Source organism: Erpetoichthys calabaricus, chromosome 2 (genome assembly GCF_900747795.2).
Source record: "Erpetoichthys calabaricus chromosome 2, fErpCal1.3, whole genome shotgun sequence".
Taxonomy (NCBI): domain Eukaryota; kingdom Metazoa; phylum Chordata; class Cladistia; order Polypteriformes; family Polypteridae; genus Erpetoichthys; species Erpetoichthys calabaricus.
This window is the reverse complement of record NC_041395.2, coordinates 41,503,246-41,520,535: the sequence shown is the minus strand read 5'-3', so window position 1 is coordinate 41,520,535 and position 17,290 is coordinate 41,503,246. Positions and strand designations below refer to the sequence as shown.

The window sequence follows — 17,290 nt, the reverse complement described above, 5'->3', positions numbered from 1 at the left end:
CTATCATCAAGAAGTTTACTCTTTTATACTTAAGCTGGGCAGCACGGTAGCGCAGTGGTAGCACTGCTGCCTCGCGGTAAGGAGACCTGGGTTTGCTTCCTGGGTCCTCCCTGAAGTTTGCGTGTTCTTCCCATGTCTGCGTGGGCTTCCTCCCACAGTCCAAACACAGGCAAGTTAGGTGGATTGGCGATTCTAAATTGGCCCTAGTGTGTGCTTGGTGTGTGTCCTGTGGCGGGTTGGCTCCCTGCCCAGGATTGGTTCCTGCCTTGTGCCCTGTGTTGTCTGGGATTGGCTCCAGCAGACCCCTGTGACCCTGTGTTCAGATTCAGCGAGTTGGAAAATGGATGGATGGATGGATGTTTTGATAATACCTGATAGTAGTAGAAGGAAAAGGTGCTATGCACAAAACTTGAGATTAAAATAAAAGAAACTGCTACCAAATACAGACTCTTGCTGTAATCATATTTGCTTCAGTAAAAGCAGAGAATCAAAAGAAAAAAAACCTAGTATAAATGCAAAGACGAATTTAACATTTTGGTTACTCCCTTCCTTAACACAGCAGCTCAAACTTTCTTTCTTTCATTTTTAAGTCCAACAGAAGTCTACACTTCTCAGACTTCTTAATGACATTAGTGAGGTTGGTTTATCTACACTCCCTATTGTTTAACCAAATACCACTCCATTTTTAGCATAAACTATGAAAAAAATGAGAAATTTACCGCTGGAGTTTTATTTTTTCAGAATTATAAGTGTTGCTTATCTGCCTTTGTTTCTTTTGCAGAAACTGAAAATCTGAAACAGAAGTTTGGTAAGCATACTCACTCACCTGAGATTGTTAACTACTATATACAATGTGCTAACCCTGCTGAAAAGGCCAGTCCTTTCTTTTGTGTGTGTTTTACCTTTATGACGGGTTTCAATAATTGTATAGCTGTGACAATCTGATTTTATTTTTGTACCTTATAAACTACTAATCTGATTTCTGTGGTCAGACTTATTTTTGTCTCCTGTGAACAACTTCTGGTCTTTTGCTTCCCAAATCCTGTTTAATCCCTTTGTGGTTCTAGAAGAGCTTTTACTAAGCTACATAGAAACAGTAAGGCAGCACCTTATCTTAAATGGAGCACCAGCTCATCTCATTGCTTGTGATCAAATAACCATTGATTATGCAGTCATATTTGTTCTGTTGGATTTTAAATATTTATTGGATTCCATTCATTAGTTCTCTTTATCTACTTAACAATTTCAAGATCATGTGTTTCTAGGGTTTGTCCTTAGAAGAGTAGGTAGAAGATAGAGATGAGGAGTACATAGTCCAATCCATGTCAGAGAGCACTAATGCACATATGAATGGCTGTTTGTACGTCTTCAGACTGTGACTAGTAACCTAACAGTATGGTGGAGATGAATGGAAAATGATAAAGAAGCAGTGGAATAGAAACCACAATACTGTAACTATCTGGATTGCAGTGCTGCTTTTCCTAAATGCAAATTGAAAGAAAGCTTCAATATAATGTAGTGAAATAACACTCTCTACCAATCTAATTGTGAAACTATGATGTCCCATCAGATGTGTTGAGTCAGTTACATGCAATTATAAGACCACACTTTCACCATGGATGTGCTAGTGACTGATGAGGACTAAGTGTATATTTGTCTTGGAAAGTAATGATATATTTTCCATAGTTCTTAGTTCATTAGTTTCTGCATTTTTTTTGTTCCCAGGGATTGCTCTGAAATTAAACACAAAGTATCCCAACATCATCAATGTGGATAACCAACAGATCAGGCTTACTGGAAAAGAACAGGTTCCAGGTGACTTGTGGCCCTGTGTACTGGCTAATAATAAGCTAACATCAGAAAAAGCCTACTGGGAGGTGGAGGTTGGTGAGAAGAGCTCTTGGGCTCTAGGAGTGGTTGCAGATACCAAAGAAGTGAAGATGTCAATTTCTGATGAACCTGAAGAAGGGTTTTGGATTATCAAGGTGCAGGCTGAAAAAATTCATGCAGTCTACTCTTCTGGAAGTGTCAGAATTTTAAGAAAACCCAGGAAAGTTGGGGTGTTTGTGGACTTTGTAGAGCAAGAATTATCATTTTATGATATTGAAAAGAAATACCTCATCCACCGATTCCACATCAAATCCTCTGAGAAACTGTACCCCATTTTCAGTCCAGGAGTACAAGATAAAGGTCCACTGATCATCATCTAATGGACTATAAGATGTTCCTTCTGTTTGTCATGAAATTGTTACAATTTCAACCTGATGATTCAACAAACTGAACTCATGTGCAGTGCAGTAACTCTTTCTATATACATTACTTCTTTCTGTTCAGGTTGAAAAAATGTGCAGTAATATTTGTGTTTTGAGGCTGTTTCCTGTTCCAGACTGATTAATAGTCTAGATCCTTGGTATGATGGTGATGATGCTACATATTTTGAACTTCTGGAAGTCAATTTCAGGGTATTTGTTTACAGTTACACTTTTTTAGACTGAAGTGCTATTTTTCTCACAGCACTGTTAAAACACTGACAGTTTCAACAGAACAAGTGTAGCGTTAGAATAGTGACAGTGCTCGAGAATAATTGCACTTTGCTTAAGTTTTGAGGCAGCTTTACATTTAAATAAGTGGTCACTGGTCTCTTATCCTGTTAAATAATAACAAGATAATAACAGTTAATTAATACAATGATTATGTACTGTTTTGGTATCTTAGATTCTCCAAAATAAATTTTGCATACTTTAATCATTGATGAACACCTTGTGTACAGTGCCTTGCAAAAGTCTTCAAACTGATTCTTATTTCACAAAAAGAAATTTTGTTTGATGAGATATTTTTAATTCAGAACACTCAAACTTAATGTTTTTCAATGTGGTATCATTTTATATTGGAAGAAGTCTTAAGAAGCAGCAAGAGAAGACAGATAATGTTTGCTTTACTGCCTGTCAGGACTCCTAGTGTTCTGTTATTAAAATACCGAATGTGTCCCTGCTCCTCTTCAGCCCAGCACTTCCAGGTGTGGCGGAAGTGCTGAGGTCCAGGGCTCCCAAGGCATTGGGGCGCCCCCTGGTGGTGGCGACAGGCCCCTACAGGGTTGAGCTTCCCAGCTCTGTACACTGTGGCCCTCAAAGCAACCAGAGCAGTCGCCCCCTTGAGTTCTGGAGAAGGTACAAGCCCTCCTCCGGTCCTCCTGGGCATCCCGGTGCCACAACAGCCATATAGATTTAAACACTAAGTTCAGTGGGAGCCTCACAGCCACCCACTGCACAGGAAAATATATTGGTAATAACCTGCCTAAATCGTAATTGCAACACCTCTTGTTTCAAATCAAACGGCTTTGAGGTAAAAATGACAGGCCAAAATAACATGGACAGAAGATGCAGAGAACACTCAATGCATAACTTGAACTGCATATCCAGTAACACCGATAACTTACAGGGTGGCCAGTTGTGTGCTTTCCACAGACATAACTGTTCATGTGCATCAGGATTGTGTGCTTATTTGAAACAGGAGCATCACACTGCTAGCTTCTTCTCCACAAACTGGAAGAATTACACATAGGTTTTCTTCATTTTTCAAGTTTAGTGCAGTATTCAACAGTTTGAGAATTTAGAAAGCAGTGTAGCTTGTGCATGTGTCAGTCCTCATATTGGTCTACTTTGTGTTTTATTCAAAATGCCATGGCTACTGTCATAGAAAAGAAGGAGAATAGACATGCAGTGCAAAGATCTCTTTATTTCTTGTGCAGTAGCAACCACAGATGTTTGCTGCACCTGCAGTTGACTGTTAAACACTCACAGAGGAGTGATGTCAGAAATGTCAAGCTCTTTACAACAAGAATTACAAAGATGTCAACTTGTATCTACAAACTGACAGTCCCTTATAAGGACACAATGTTTAAATGAAAATGTCTCATTTCAGAAAGGTTGCTTATAGCAGTAATAATTTGTCAACAATGCTAAATATCCCATAATGCATAAGATGTCTTTATATAATTCCATGCTACCGTTATGGGAGAAAATGGTACTGAACTTTTCATACCTCTTTACTGGTTTGTTCTGTGTGGCTTTGACTGGGAAAAGCTCAAATTGGAAGTGAAAACTTTAGTAGAAACAGAGAAACACACACAGCGGGTCCTCATTTTAAAGTGGAAGATGACTTTCAAACCTCATCACTAAACTAGAAAGTTCAGGTGGCAAATGCGCACACACACTCAATGTACAGTCAGGCTTGAAACCCTGGCTTAAGTTTTCTTTTTGTTTATTTAATGCTTTTGTTATTATTTAAATATTTTTCAAGTTATCGTATTTATTCTCTTTTTGTCATGTGTTTATATGTAATATTAGGCTTTACTTGATTTTTATTGTTATGTTTCATTATAGTGTTTTTGTTATCTGCCCGTCTCCCATTGGGATTAATAAAGTATCTATCTATCTATCTATCTATCTAGCTATCTATCTATCTATCTATCTATCTATCTATCTATCTATCTATCTATCTATCTATCTATCTACTATCTATCTATCTATCTATCCTATTATCTGTGTGGAGCCCATAGAGGTGGACCCGAGCTCCACTTCACTTCAGCTTCGGCATTCCTTTCTTGACTTTTTTTCCTTTTCTTCCTATTTTGAACTTCATTATTGGACTCTGTTCGCCTTGGTCTTGACACCTAGGTCTAGATAAAAGTACGTGTTTTTATCAGTTTGTGGATTTTTACTTGTGTAAACCCCCTAAGCTAATTTTGCTCCTTTTTTTGAACTGCCTTGAATCTCTTTGTTCTTTTTTTTAATCACCTTTAATAATTCTTTAAACATTCAACAGTTCAGGAACTTTGCTTTATTTTGCCATATTCATAAATGTTTTTTTGCCCTCTTTGCTTTAGATATTTAAAACATTTAAAACCTGAGCCCCATTTTGGGCCTGTGCAGCCTGCATTTGGAGTTTGGGGGCCAGACTGCCTATAGTGAGGCCTCTTTCTTGTGCCCAGACTATTGGAGTACTGCTCTGGCTTGTGGTACTTTGAGCCTTGAACATCATTTCTGTCCCCAAACACTTCCTGTAATATCACCTCTAGAGAGTGAGCCATATCCTTTCTGCAACGGACAAACTGAATTTAATGTTTTTCTGTTCTGATAAAGAGACTCCTAATGTATATTACAGGACTTATTGTTACTCTTAATGTAGTGTTTTGGTTAATCAAGTTTTTATCTTTTGTATCAGTAAATATCTCTGTATAAAATTAGTCAGGTAGAAGACATTGATCTTTGTGATGGCAGATAAGGAAGTGCACAAAACCTGTAAACAGTAATGCTTTTTTAATGCAAGAAAGGATGATTCAGCGAGAACAGAATTGAATTTACTTGTTTTTGCTTGAAATTGGCTATTTGTAACTGACCTTTAATGAGAACACAATATCAATGATATGAACTGGTTCGGAGAAACCAATAAAACCTCTCATTCCTCTTGACTAAAATCCAGACACCTACGCATTACATCAGGGTTCTGTCCAGTGTCTTAATTCTGCTTGTAGAATTTAAATAAATTCTTGTTTCTGTGGAATAAATTATTGAGCCTGTTGTTTTTATTCAACACTATAAAACACAAGATGTCAATATTTTAAAGCTCCAAACCTCTTTTTCTGCACTTCCTTAAAATCTTTTTATACACACCTGTCCATTTCAGAACTTTCTTTATTTATACTACTTAGATGTACTTAAATATACAATATATTGTAAAAGAACAGACTCGACACCTGTAAAGAAGAGGTTTGGGGCAGCCACCCGTATAATGTTCCTAGCTGCAAAGGTTTTCTTTTTCATATAACAGAGTTGTTGATTGTGCTGAGTCCAAGACAGAACTCATGAAGGTGGGAAAAGATGGCGGTTTTAAGTGGTCAGACAGGAAGTGATGTAGGGAACAGGAAGTGACATTCTTCTAGGCGCCGGAACAGGAAGTGACGTTCTTCTAGGCGCCGGAACAGGAAGTGAGGTTAATGATTCAAATAGTTTTCCCGTGGCTGGTCTGCAGAGACAACAGGAGAAGGTTTAGTGCACCCCGCCCCCCACAAACCCCCCCCCCGGCCTGGCGTGGAATTACCTTTACTTGGTCCACACAACGTCCCCCTACTCGCACATGTGTGGACATGGCCCCCCCCTCAGGCCCAGGCCATCCACTGTAAGGGCGCATGGTCTGTCACAAGAGTGAATTCACGTCCCAAGAGTTAATATCTCAGCTGTGTAATCGCCCATTTAATAGCCAGAGCCTCCAGCTCCACTGCCGCATACCTAGTTTCCCGATCCAACAGTTTCCGGCTCAGGTACATAATGGGGGTGTTCAACTCCATCGACGCTTTGGCTCAACACGGCACCGAGACCTGTGCCCGAAGCGTCCGTCTGGAGAATTCATGGTACGGAAAAGTCCTGCGCCTTTAATATAGGAGCTAACGTAAGGGCCATTTTCAAGTCACAGAATGCAGCCTCAGATATATCATCCCATACCACGTGATTAGGTCGACCCTTCTTAGTGAGGTTTGTCAAGGGCGTAGCTCTCTCAGAAAACCGGGGAACAAACCGGCGATAGTAACCCGCTAAGCCGAGAAAGGCTTGAACTTGCCTCTTGGTTATCGGACGGGGCCAATTCACAATGGCATCAATTTTCGAACACTGTGGTCTCACCATACCCTGGCCCACTAGATAGCCTAATATTTGGCCTCAACGAATCCAAAGCAACACTTTTTTGGGTTGATATGAAGCCCAGCTTTTGCCAGTGTCCACAATACAGCACCAACCTGCTGTATGTGTTCCTCCCAGGTGTTGGTAATAGATGACAACGTTATCCAAGTAGGCAGCACTATATGAATTTTGAGGACGGAGCACTTTATCCACCAGACGTTGAAGGTCGCAGATGCCCCATGTAATCCAAATGGGAGGACACGATACTGCCAGTGACCACTAGGGGTGCTGAACGCTGTCTTTTCCTTTGCGGAGTCCGTTAAGGGAACCTGCCAATACCCCTTAGTCATATCTAAAGTAGTCAAAAATTTGCATGACCTAGCTGCTCGAGGAGGTCGTCCACTCGCGGCATCGAGATAGGCGTCAAATTGGGAGACTTGGTTAAGCCGACAGAAGTCATTGCAGAACCTCCAACTTCCATCGGGCTTACTGACCATAACAACAGGACTGGACCAGGGACTATAACTTTCCTCAATCACACCTAGGTCCAGCATTCGTCTGATCTCCAACTCCACTTCAGCCTTTTTTGCTTCGGAAGTCTGTACGGGTGTTCTCCGGACTATAACCCCAGGTTTTGTCACAATGTCATGCGGCAACCAAGGAGTTTCACTGACTACCTCAGGGACAGACAGGATAACTGCTTCGAGCTCCTGACATTTCTGGCGAGTCAAATTGTCTCCGAAATTAAGGTGTAATTGCTGCGCAAAGAGAGAGCGGAGCTGTCCGGAGGAGGGCTCGGAATCCCTGTCCTTCCACGGTTTCAGCAGATTGACATGGTAAATCCGCTCGCTGGGGTCGACGATTCGGTTGTTTCACCAAATAATCGACCAGCCCCTTCCTCTCTTTAATTTCATAAGGGCCTAGCCAATGAGCCAGTAATTTGGAATGAGAGGTAGGAACTAAAACCATGACACGATCTCCCGGGTGGAACTCCCGCAGAGACGTACCATGGTTATAGCATCGGGCCTGAGCTGCTTGCACCTTTTCCATGTGCGTTTTCAATATGGGTCTAATTTTCTCAAATCTATCGCGTAACTGCGCGATATACTCTAATATATTTGTTGATGGGAGTGCCTCTTCCTCCCATCTTTCTTTTAAGAGGTCTAATATGCCCTGGGGTTGTCGTCCATATAGCAATTCAAAAGGTGAGAACCCCGTGGAGGCTTGTGGGACATCCCAATATGAAAAAAGGACGAGGGGGAGGAGCTGATCCCAGTTCCTTCCATCCTCATTGACTACCTTACGCAACATCTGTTTGAGAGTTTGATTAAACCTCTCCACAAGACCGTCGGTTTGAGGGATGATATACCGAAGTCTTTAAATGTTTTATTTGAAGTAGCTTGACAGTCTCCTGAACGTCTGTGTGGTGAAAGGAGTCCCTCGATCCATCAGGATTTCTTTAGGGATTCCGACACGCGCAAATACACCCACTAATTCCCATGCGATAGCTTTAGAAGTAGCTGAGTGCAACGGAACAGCCTCTAGAAATCGGGTAGCATAATCCACCAGGACCATTATGTATTTATGACCACTGGCGGAGGGCTCTAGGGGTCCCACAAGGTCGACCCCAATACGTTCAAAAGGGATAACAATTAAGGGTAATGGAGCTAGAGGAGCACGGTCCCTCCTAGGAATTTGCCTCAATTGACATTCCGGACAGGATGTGCAAAAGCGGCGAACCTCCTCGTTAATTCCGGGCCAAAAAAATCGGAGCTTAATTCTCTCCAGTGTTTTTTTCGGGGCCCAAATGGGCTCCCAGCAGATGGGCATGTGCTAGTTCACAGACCTGGCGTCGGTAAGTTCCGTGGAACTAACAACAACGACCTCATCTGTCCCTCATGCTCTGCCACCCGATATAACAGATCATTACTGAACACAAAGTGAGGACCCTGTGGCATTGGATGTGAGGTGCGTTGGCCATCTATCAGAACAACTGCATTCTTTGCAAATTTAAGGGAGTCATCATTCCATTGCTCCCTTTTAAATGAAGCCAGCGTCTGCCTGAATTGAAACTGCAGACGTGAGAGAGGATTGGATTCGACCTCAAGGGGCGGGTTTTCGTCCTGAGGCGTTTCAGCGCCTGCTAATGACGTCTCGGGGTTGAGACGTCATGGGTGTTTCTTCGTCATCACTAGAGGCCGAAGTCTGCTCCTCAGCAGATGTGGACAGGCCAGTGGATTAGCGAGTGCGCACCGTGCCTCCTCCTGCATCACTCCGCAGACCCCTTCGTCGCCTCGCAGGGCCCGCCGACGCGTCCCAGGGTTTACTCGAACATGGCTCGCATTATAGCCGTGGGACTCTGTATAAGGGACGCAAGCATGCCCGAGTTCACACGAGTCCCGTTCTGACACTCCTAAGCCAGTTTCTGCCCTGAGGTGATCTATTTTCTCGGCTAGCGAGACAATATCTGTATAATCCCAGGCCGGCTGGGCAATTTTCCAGGAAGGGATCTGAGGAATAAAGCGCAAGCCACTTGCTCCACTATTTGGTGGCTGGATTTTTTATGGGGTTGTAACCAGCCAACCACCTTAGCCCACAAAGCCATGGCCTGTTTCTTAGTTGCCTTAGCGGGGTTGTATGTCCAGGCCATTATGTTTCTCACCTGCCAGCCTGGGTTTCTCCCACCTGTATTAAAGGGCTTGCCCTTCGTGGGATATGTATGGGCAGTCCCCACACCCGGGAGGCCATAGTAAGTTCTCAATGCGTTCCCTGACGCACTTGGCTCTAGCCTGTGGGTCCCGGGGCTATTTTTCCCCGGATCTTTAACAGGATGATGGGTCGAAGCATATTCAAGCTTTCCCCGACATGCCCCGACGGACGCCCACTCGGCAACTCGGGAGCGGTACTTACCCATCTGATATTTTGTTGGATTATAAACGTGCGTCGAGCCTAGGTTTAGGTTTGCCTTCCAATCTCTCCAGGAGGCTATCATCCTGCCAGCTACGCCACTGCAAAAGAACAGACTCGACACACGTAAAGAAAGGTTTGGGGCAGCCACTCGTATAATGTTCCTAGCTGCAAAGGTTTTCTTTTTCATATAACAGAGTTGTTGATCGTACTGAGTCCAAGGCAGGTTGGAAAAGATGGCGGTTTTAAGTGGTCAGACAGGAAGTGATGTAGGGTAACCGGACATGATGCAGGGAACAGGAAGTGACGTTCTTCTAGGCGCCGGAACAGGAAGTGACATTCTTGATTCAAATAGGGATTCCCGCGGCTGGTCTGCAGAGACAACAGGAGAAGGTTTAGTGCACCCCGCCCCCCCTGGCCTGGTGTGGAATTACCTTTACTTGGTCCACACAACGTCCCCCTACTCGCACGTGTGTGACAATATATATATATATATATATATATATATATATATATATATATATATATGTATATATATATATGTATAATCTTTTTAATCTTTATAATTAGATACCAAAATCCCTTAACAACAACAAACATTTATATATGCAGCACATTTTCATACACAGAATCTAATTCAAAGTGCTCTACAAGATGTTAAAGAGAAAGTTACAAGAAAAGAAAAAACAAACAATATTAGGTAAAAAAATAATGACTAAGTAACAAAGAAAAAACAAATAAATCCATACAATCAAATAAAATATAGATACAGTATAACTAGTGGAAGAGTAGCATCCCTGTATACAATATCAGTCTCTAAAGATGAGTCCGGTGATTAAGTTAGAAGTGTTTGTCTAATTCTGCTGTCCAAAGAAGAGTGGCTCATAACTTCTTTGGTTTCAGAGATCAGGTTTCAGAAGGTCATTTTTCATATTTCTCCCTCACCAAGAGAATCCGCAGTGAGTTCAGTGAGTGTCCAGTGAATATCCCAAAGAGCTTCTTCAGGGCGGTGTGCAGAGTTCCCTTCCAGTTACAACAGGTAATTCTTCTGACCATCCTAGGTGTCATCCTTTGAATTCCAGGTCTTTGTCCTTGCTTGAGTCCATTTCACCTTCTGGCTCAAGACGTCTGCAGAGGGGCCTCTGGAGAGATGTCAGGTCACCTCTGATTTACACTTTTGTTATCAGATGAAGTTCAGGAAGATCCGGGTACAAGCTGGAGTTCAGTCACATAGTTTGGAATTTAAGTGGGGGGAGGCACCACTGGATGCCTCCATCCCTTTTAAATCTGCTTTCTTAACAGGGCTGTGTGCCACTTAAGCCTAGCAGTATGGGCTGTGCCTACTTTGTCCAACAACTGTCCCACTCTTAGTGAAAAACATGGGAAGTGTGTATGCCCCGACTGCTACCTAATAAGATATAAAGGACCCTCATGTCCCCACATATGAATCAACTGTGTCCATTGTAGTTGATTTTTCTCAAGACACTTTTCAAGGTTTCTTTCAGTGCACAGAATAGACAAAGGGTATTGATGTGTATTTTTACTGTTATGAAGACACACTCCTGTCAGGCTACTTTGAGACAAGTCTATAAAAAAGCTTTATCTGTGTTTTGTAGAATATGTTGCATTTTTCAATTCAGCACTTGAAAATATATAACATCACATGAAATAATCAAAGAAATTTTTATTTTGTATACCTCTGTTATCTCACTGTGGTTGTTTTATGGTTATGGTAAGATATTAAAATAGCAGAACATGCAGTGTTGTTGAAATAATTCCTGCAAGGAAGAGATTAGTATAGGATGAAATATCCATCAGTAGTATAGACAGTCACAGCGAGTCAGGTGCAGTAGATTTTTAACAAGGAACAAGGGAATAATAAAAAAAAATGAACAAAGTAAACAAAACTTAAAAGAGACTATAAAAAGAAAAAAGGTCTGGAGAATGCAAATGAGGACAATGCAAGTACATGATAAAAGCAGTTTCATTCTTTTGTTGAAGAATTGTAAATGAAACAGGAATTACTTGTTAAGGGAGGCTAGTGATATGTGCACAAATAGTAAAGTGGAATAAAGAAGTGCATTAAAAACATCAAATATACAGTACACTTATATTTTATCAGGTTAGTCAAGTACTTCAGTCCTCATGGAACCTCTAAAACAGCATATGAAAAACATGCTTGTGAGGAACAGGTGTAAAGGTCAAGAAATGAGTGAAGCTTAGAAAAAGGATGTACATATTGAATGTTCAGAAGGCAGAAATTGAAGGTTCAGAAGAAAGTTTAATTAAATCAGGAAGCCGCATCTTAATTTATTACACATTTCACAAACGTTAAATTCAAGACTTAGCATACAATAAAGTTTAAACTGAAAGTATTGTCAAAATGTACATTAGATCATTAGAATATTAGAACAATCGAGATAAGGACAGGCCATTCAGCCCAACAAAGCTCACCAGTCCGATTCATTTCTTCTTCTTCTTTTTTCGGCTGCTCCCGTTAGGGGTTACCACAGCAGATCATCTTCTTCCATATCTTTCTGTCCTCTGCATCTTGCTCTGTTACACCCATCACCTGCATGTCCTCTCTCACCACATCCATAAACCTCTTAGGCCTTCCTCTTTTCCTCTTTCCTGGCAGCTGTATCCTTAGCATCCTTCTCCCAATATACCCAGCATCTCTCCTCTGCACATGTCCAAACCAACACAATCTTGCCTCTCTGACTTTGTCATCCCAAACGTCCAACATGAGCTGACCCTCTAATGTCCTCATTTCTAATCCTGTTCAACTTGTCACACCCAATGCAAATCTTAGCATCTTTAACTCTGCTACCTCCAGCTCTGTCTCCTTCTTTCTGGTCAGTGCCACCTTCTCCAACCCATATAACATAGCTGGTCTCACTACCGTCCTGTAGACCTTCCCTTTCACTCTTGATGATACCCGTCTGTCACAAATCACTCCTGACACTCTTCTCCACCCATTCCACCCTGCCTATACTCTCTTCTTCACCTCTCTTCCACAATCCCCATTACTCTGTACTGTTGATCCCAAGTATTTAAACTCATCCACCTTCGCCAACTCTACTCCCTGCATCCTCACCATTCCACTGACCTCCTTCTCATTTACACACATGTATTCTGTCTTGTTCCTACTGACCTTCATTCCTCTCCTCTCTAGAGCATATCTCCACCTCTCCAGGGTCTCCTCAACCTGCTTCCTACTATCGCTACAGATCACAATGTCATCAGCAAACATCATAGTCCATGGGGACTCCTGTCTAATCTCGTCTGTCAACCTGTCCATCACCATTGCAAATAAGAAAGGGTTCAGAGCCGATCACACTTCCTTCGTACATATCCTGTACAACTCTCACATACTTTTCTGCCACTCCCGACTTCCTCATATAATACCACAGCTCCTCTCGAGGCACCCCGTCATATGCTTTCTCTAGGTCCACAAAGACGCAATGCAACCACTTCTGGCCTTCTCTAAACTTCTCCTTCAACACCCTCAGAGCACACATTGCATCTGTGGTGCTCTTTCTTGGCATGAAACCATGCTGCTGCTCACTAATCATCACCTCACTTCTTAACCGAGCTTCCATTACTCTTTCCCATAACTTCATGCGGTGGCTCATCAATTTTATTCCCCTGTAGTTACTGCAGTCCTGCACATCCCCCTTATTCTTAAATATCGGCACAAGTATACGTCTTCTCCACTCCTCAGGCATCCTCTTATTTTCCAAGATTCCATTAAACAATCTGGTTAAAAACTTCACTGCCATCTCTCCTAAACACCTCCATGCTTCCATAGGTATGTCATCTGGACCAACAGCCCTTCCATTTTTCATCCTCTTCATAGCTGTCCTTACTTCCTCCTTGCTAATCTGTTGCACTTCCTGATTCACTATCTCCACATTATCCAATCTCTTCTCTCTCTCATTCTCTTCATTCATAAGCCTCTCAAAGTACTCTTTCCTTCTGCTCAACACACTCTCCTCGCTTGTGAGTATGTTTCCATCTTTATCCTTTATCACCCTAACCTGCTGCACATCTTTCCCAGCTCTGTCCTCTGTCTAGCCAATAGGTACAGGTCCCTTTCTCCCTCCTTAGTGTCCAACCTCTCATACAACTGATCATACGCCTTTTCTTTAGCCTTCACCACCTCTCTCTTCACTGTGTGCCTTATCTCCTTGTACTCTTGTCTACTTTCTGTATCTCTCTGACTTTCCGACTTCTTCTTTGCCATCCTGTTCCTCTGTATACTCTCCTGTGCTCCCCCATTCCAACACCAGGTTTCCTTTTCCTCCTTCCTCTTTCCAGATGTCACGCCAAGCACCCTCCTTGCTGTCACCCTTACTACATCTGCTGTAGTTTCCCAACTGTCTGGTAACTCTTCACTGCCACCCAGTGCCTGTCTCACCCCCCTCCCTAAACTCAACCTTGCATTCTTCCTTTTTCAACTTCCACCACTTGATCCTTGGCTCTGCCCTCACTCTCTTCCTCTTCTTGATCTCCAACGTCATCCTGCAGACCACCATCCTATGCTGCTTAACTACACTTTCTCCTACCACCACTTTGCAGTCTTCAATCTCCTTCAGATCAACTCTTCTGCATAGGATGTAATCTACCTGTGTGCATCTTCCTCCACCCTTGTACGTAACCCTATGTTCCTCCCTCTTCTTAAAATACGTATTCACCACAGCCATGTCCATCCTTTTGGCAAAATCCACTATCCTCTGACCTTCTTCATTCCTCCTCTTGACACCATACCTACCCATCACCTCCTTATCTCCTCTGTTCCCTTCACCAACATGCCCATTGAAATCCGCTCCAATCACCATTTTCTGTCCCTGTCCATCACTTCATCCAACTCATTCCAAAAATCTTCTTTCTCATCCATCGTACACTCAACTTGCGGGGCACATGCACTAACAACATTCATCATCACACCTCCAATTTCCAGCTTCATAATCATTACTCTGCCTGACACTCTTTTCACCTCCAAAACACTCTTGACGTGCTGTTCCTTCAGAATAACCCCAACTCCATTTCTCCTCCCATCCACACCATGATAGAACAATTTGAACCCACCTCTGATCCCCCTGGCCTTACTCCCCTTCCATTTAGTCTCTTGCACGCACAATATATCAACCTTCCTTCTCTCCATCATATCTGCTAACTCTCTCCCCTTACCAGTCATACTACCAACATTCAAAGTTCCTACCCTCAGTTCCACTCTCTTTACTTTCCTCCTCTCCTCCTGCCTCCGGACACGTGTTCCCCCTCTTCTTCTCCTTCTTCCTCTTCGGCCAACAGTAGCCCAATTTCCACCAGCACCTTGTTGGCTAACAGTACTGGTGGCGGTCGTTGTTAACCCGGGGCTCGACCGATCCAGTATGGAAATTTGTATTGTTGTTCGCTTATTGATTTGGCAAAATTTTACACTGGATGCCCTTCCTGACGTAACCCTCCCCATTTATATGGACTTGGGACTGGCACAAAGAAACACACTGGTTTGTGCATCCCCTGTGGATGGGTTTATTATTTTGTAATGTATGTAGTTGTCTTATCTATTAAAATGCATTACTACAAATGTTTGTGATGTCCCATCTATTGGAACTAGGGGGCTCCGCCCCCTGCTTGCTTCGCTCGCCAACCCCTGGTGTTGGGTAATTATAAATAGCGTGACGTATGTATGAGATATAGCATAGTGTGAAGGTGTAGATGACGCACATAGGAAGCAAAGAATAAATTGCAAGGCACAGTGTAAAGATTTATCGGAAAATGTCTTTGTACACAACATTAGTAGTAAAGATGGTGTTTCCCTTGGCATGGATCATTTATAATCTTAACTTTAACGTCAGATGAACGTCGAACTATGAGAAGGCCACATAAAGTTGTGCATGTCCAAAAACGGTGACAGAGAGGTAGATGCCAACCTTGTTCATGGTTTGGCCTTGTGATTTGTTGATGGTCATGGCAAATGCAGGTTTAATGGGGAACTGTTGCCGTTTAAATGTAAAAGGTAATTCTACTTCAGAACTTTAAGGTCAATTGTAGGAATCAGAACAGTATTGTTAGCATGTGATCCTGTAAGAAGTTTTGCTTCAATAACATTGTGTGTCATGGTGTTGACGACTAAACGTGTACCATTGCATAAACCTTGTTTAGTGTTAAGGTTTCTTAATAGCATGATTATTGTTCCGATTGTAAGGTTAAGATTGTGTTGTGGTAATCCGGCTGGGTTAATAGTGTTCAAATATTGTAAGGGGAAATTAAGATGGTCATTGTTGTCATCAGAGTCAACTTTGTCAGAGCTTAGAAAGAGCCGTGCCTCTACAGGAAGTAATGCAATGACTTGGTTATTTATGTGATCAACATTAATATTTTTTGGACATAATATAGTTCGTTGTGTTTAAAGGGGCATTTGGTGTAATGAGATTGCTGTTCCAAATATCTCCGTGACAAAGTCGTCGCAGATAAAGGCTTGAGGAATTGTAATAATATTTGGGTGAAGTCCATCTGTATTGGTGAGTGTCCCATCTCCCAGTTGTAATAACCAATTGTTATATTCTGGATCTGGACATCGCATGTTTTGTACCAACTGTATCTTTTGAAAGGAATGCCAATTGTCCGCGTAACATTTTTTGTTCCGCGGTTTTAGAAGCGCGTTGTAGGCGCCGACGTGTATTGTTTTTTTTGATGCGGGTTCGTGTTTGTGGTCCAGTTACTCGAGCCGTCTCGTTCTGTACACGTGATCGTGAATTCATGACTTGTTTGTTCTTTATCGTTAGTAATATGGATAAGTAATAAGGAGGATCGCACTTACTGTTAATATGCGGACTGTTTGTTTCTTCGTATTATTACCAATCAGGTGTTGCGCCTGTATATGTATTGTAGTCCGGTATGTTGTTGTTTATGTATGACGTCGTCCGCGTATTTTAAGGTGGACTGAACAACAGCTGAGCACATTGCATGTGGAGCAATAGGTAAGCACTGTCTAAAATCTCCTCCTAATAAAAGTACCTTTCCTCCAAAGGGAATATTATTATTCATCAACGTTTGTAGAAGTTTATCAATGGTGTTGAGTTTGGGGTGTGTGTATGACTCCTCATTTTTGTGTGATATGGGCGCGTTGCCTGATTTCATATTTCTGTTAGTGGAGGGGTGCTTTGTGTCTCATGTCTTATTTATGTTAGTGTGTGAAATCCGTAGTCTGTCCCGTTTTGTGTGCCATGGGCTTTGTGTGTGCGCCTGCGTGTGACTCCTTGTTTTTGTGTGCTAGGGGCACGTTGCCTCATTATCCATATTCTGAATCCTCCTTTTTGTGTACGTCCCATTTCGTCTGCTATGTCCGTAGTCTGTCCCGTTTCATGTGCAATGTGGTTTGTGTGGCGCTCGCGTCGGACTCCTTTTTTTTTTGTGTGCTAGGGGCGCGTTGCCTCATTTTTTATTTCTGTTAGTGGAGGGGGGCTTTGTGTGTCGTGGGTCTGAATCCTCTTTTTTGTGTGTGCGGCCCATGTCCCTGCGTCCATCTGGTTTACCATTCTCGTTTAGTAATATGGATTACCCATCAGGTGTCGCGCCTGTATATGTATTGTAGTTCAGTCTGTTGTTGTCTATGTATGACGTTGTTTGTTGTCATGAGTTTTTTTTTGAGGGGCGCGTTGCCTCATTTTTTATTTCTGTTAGTGGAGGGAGGGCTTTGT

The 17,290-nt window shown here is 42.4% G+C and overlaps 2 protein-coding genes across 3 annotated transcripts in view; one reads left to right on the top strand and one right to left on the bottom strand.

The window, feature by feature from the left end:
• LOC114644513 (uncharacterized) overlaps nucleotides 1–3,004 on the top strand; it is a 216,685-nt gene extending 213,681 nt beyond the window's left edge. Inside the window, exon 17 of the mRNA XM_051922302.1 lies at nucleotides 1,726–3,004. Coding sequence (XP_051778262.1) covers nucleotides 1,726–2,210 — 485 coding nt within the window. The 3' untranslated portion in view covers nucleotides 2,211–3,004. The remainder of the gene's footprint in view (nucleotides 1–1,725) is intronic.
• Nucleotides 1–17,290, bottom strand: part of LOC114643433 (butyrophilin subfamily 1 member A1-like) — a 152,228-nt gene that overhangs the window by 8,001 nt on the left and 126,937 nt on the right. The window lies entirely within an intron of this gene.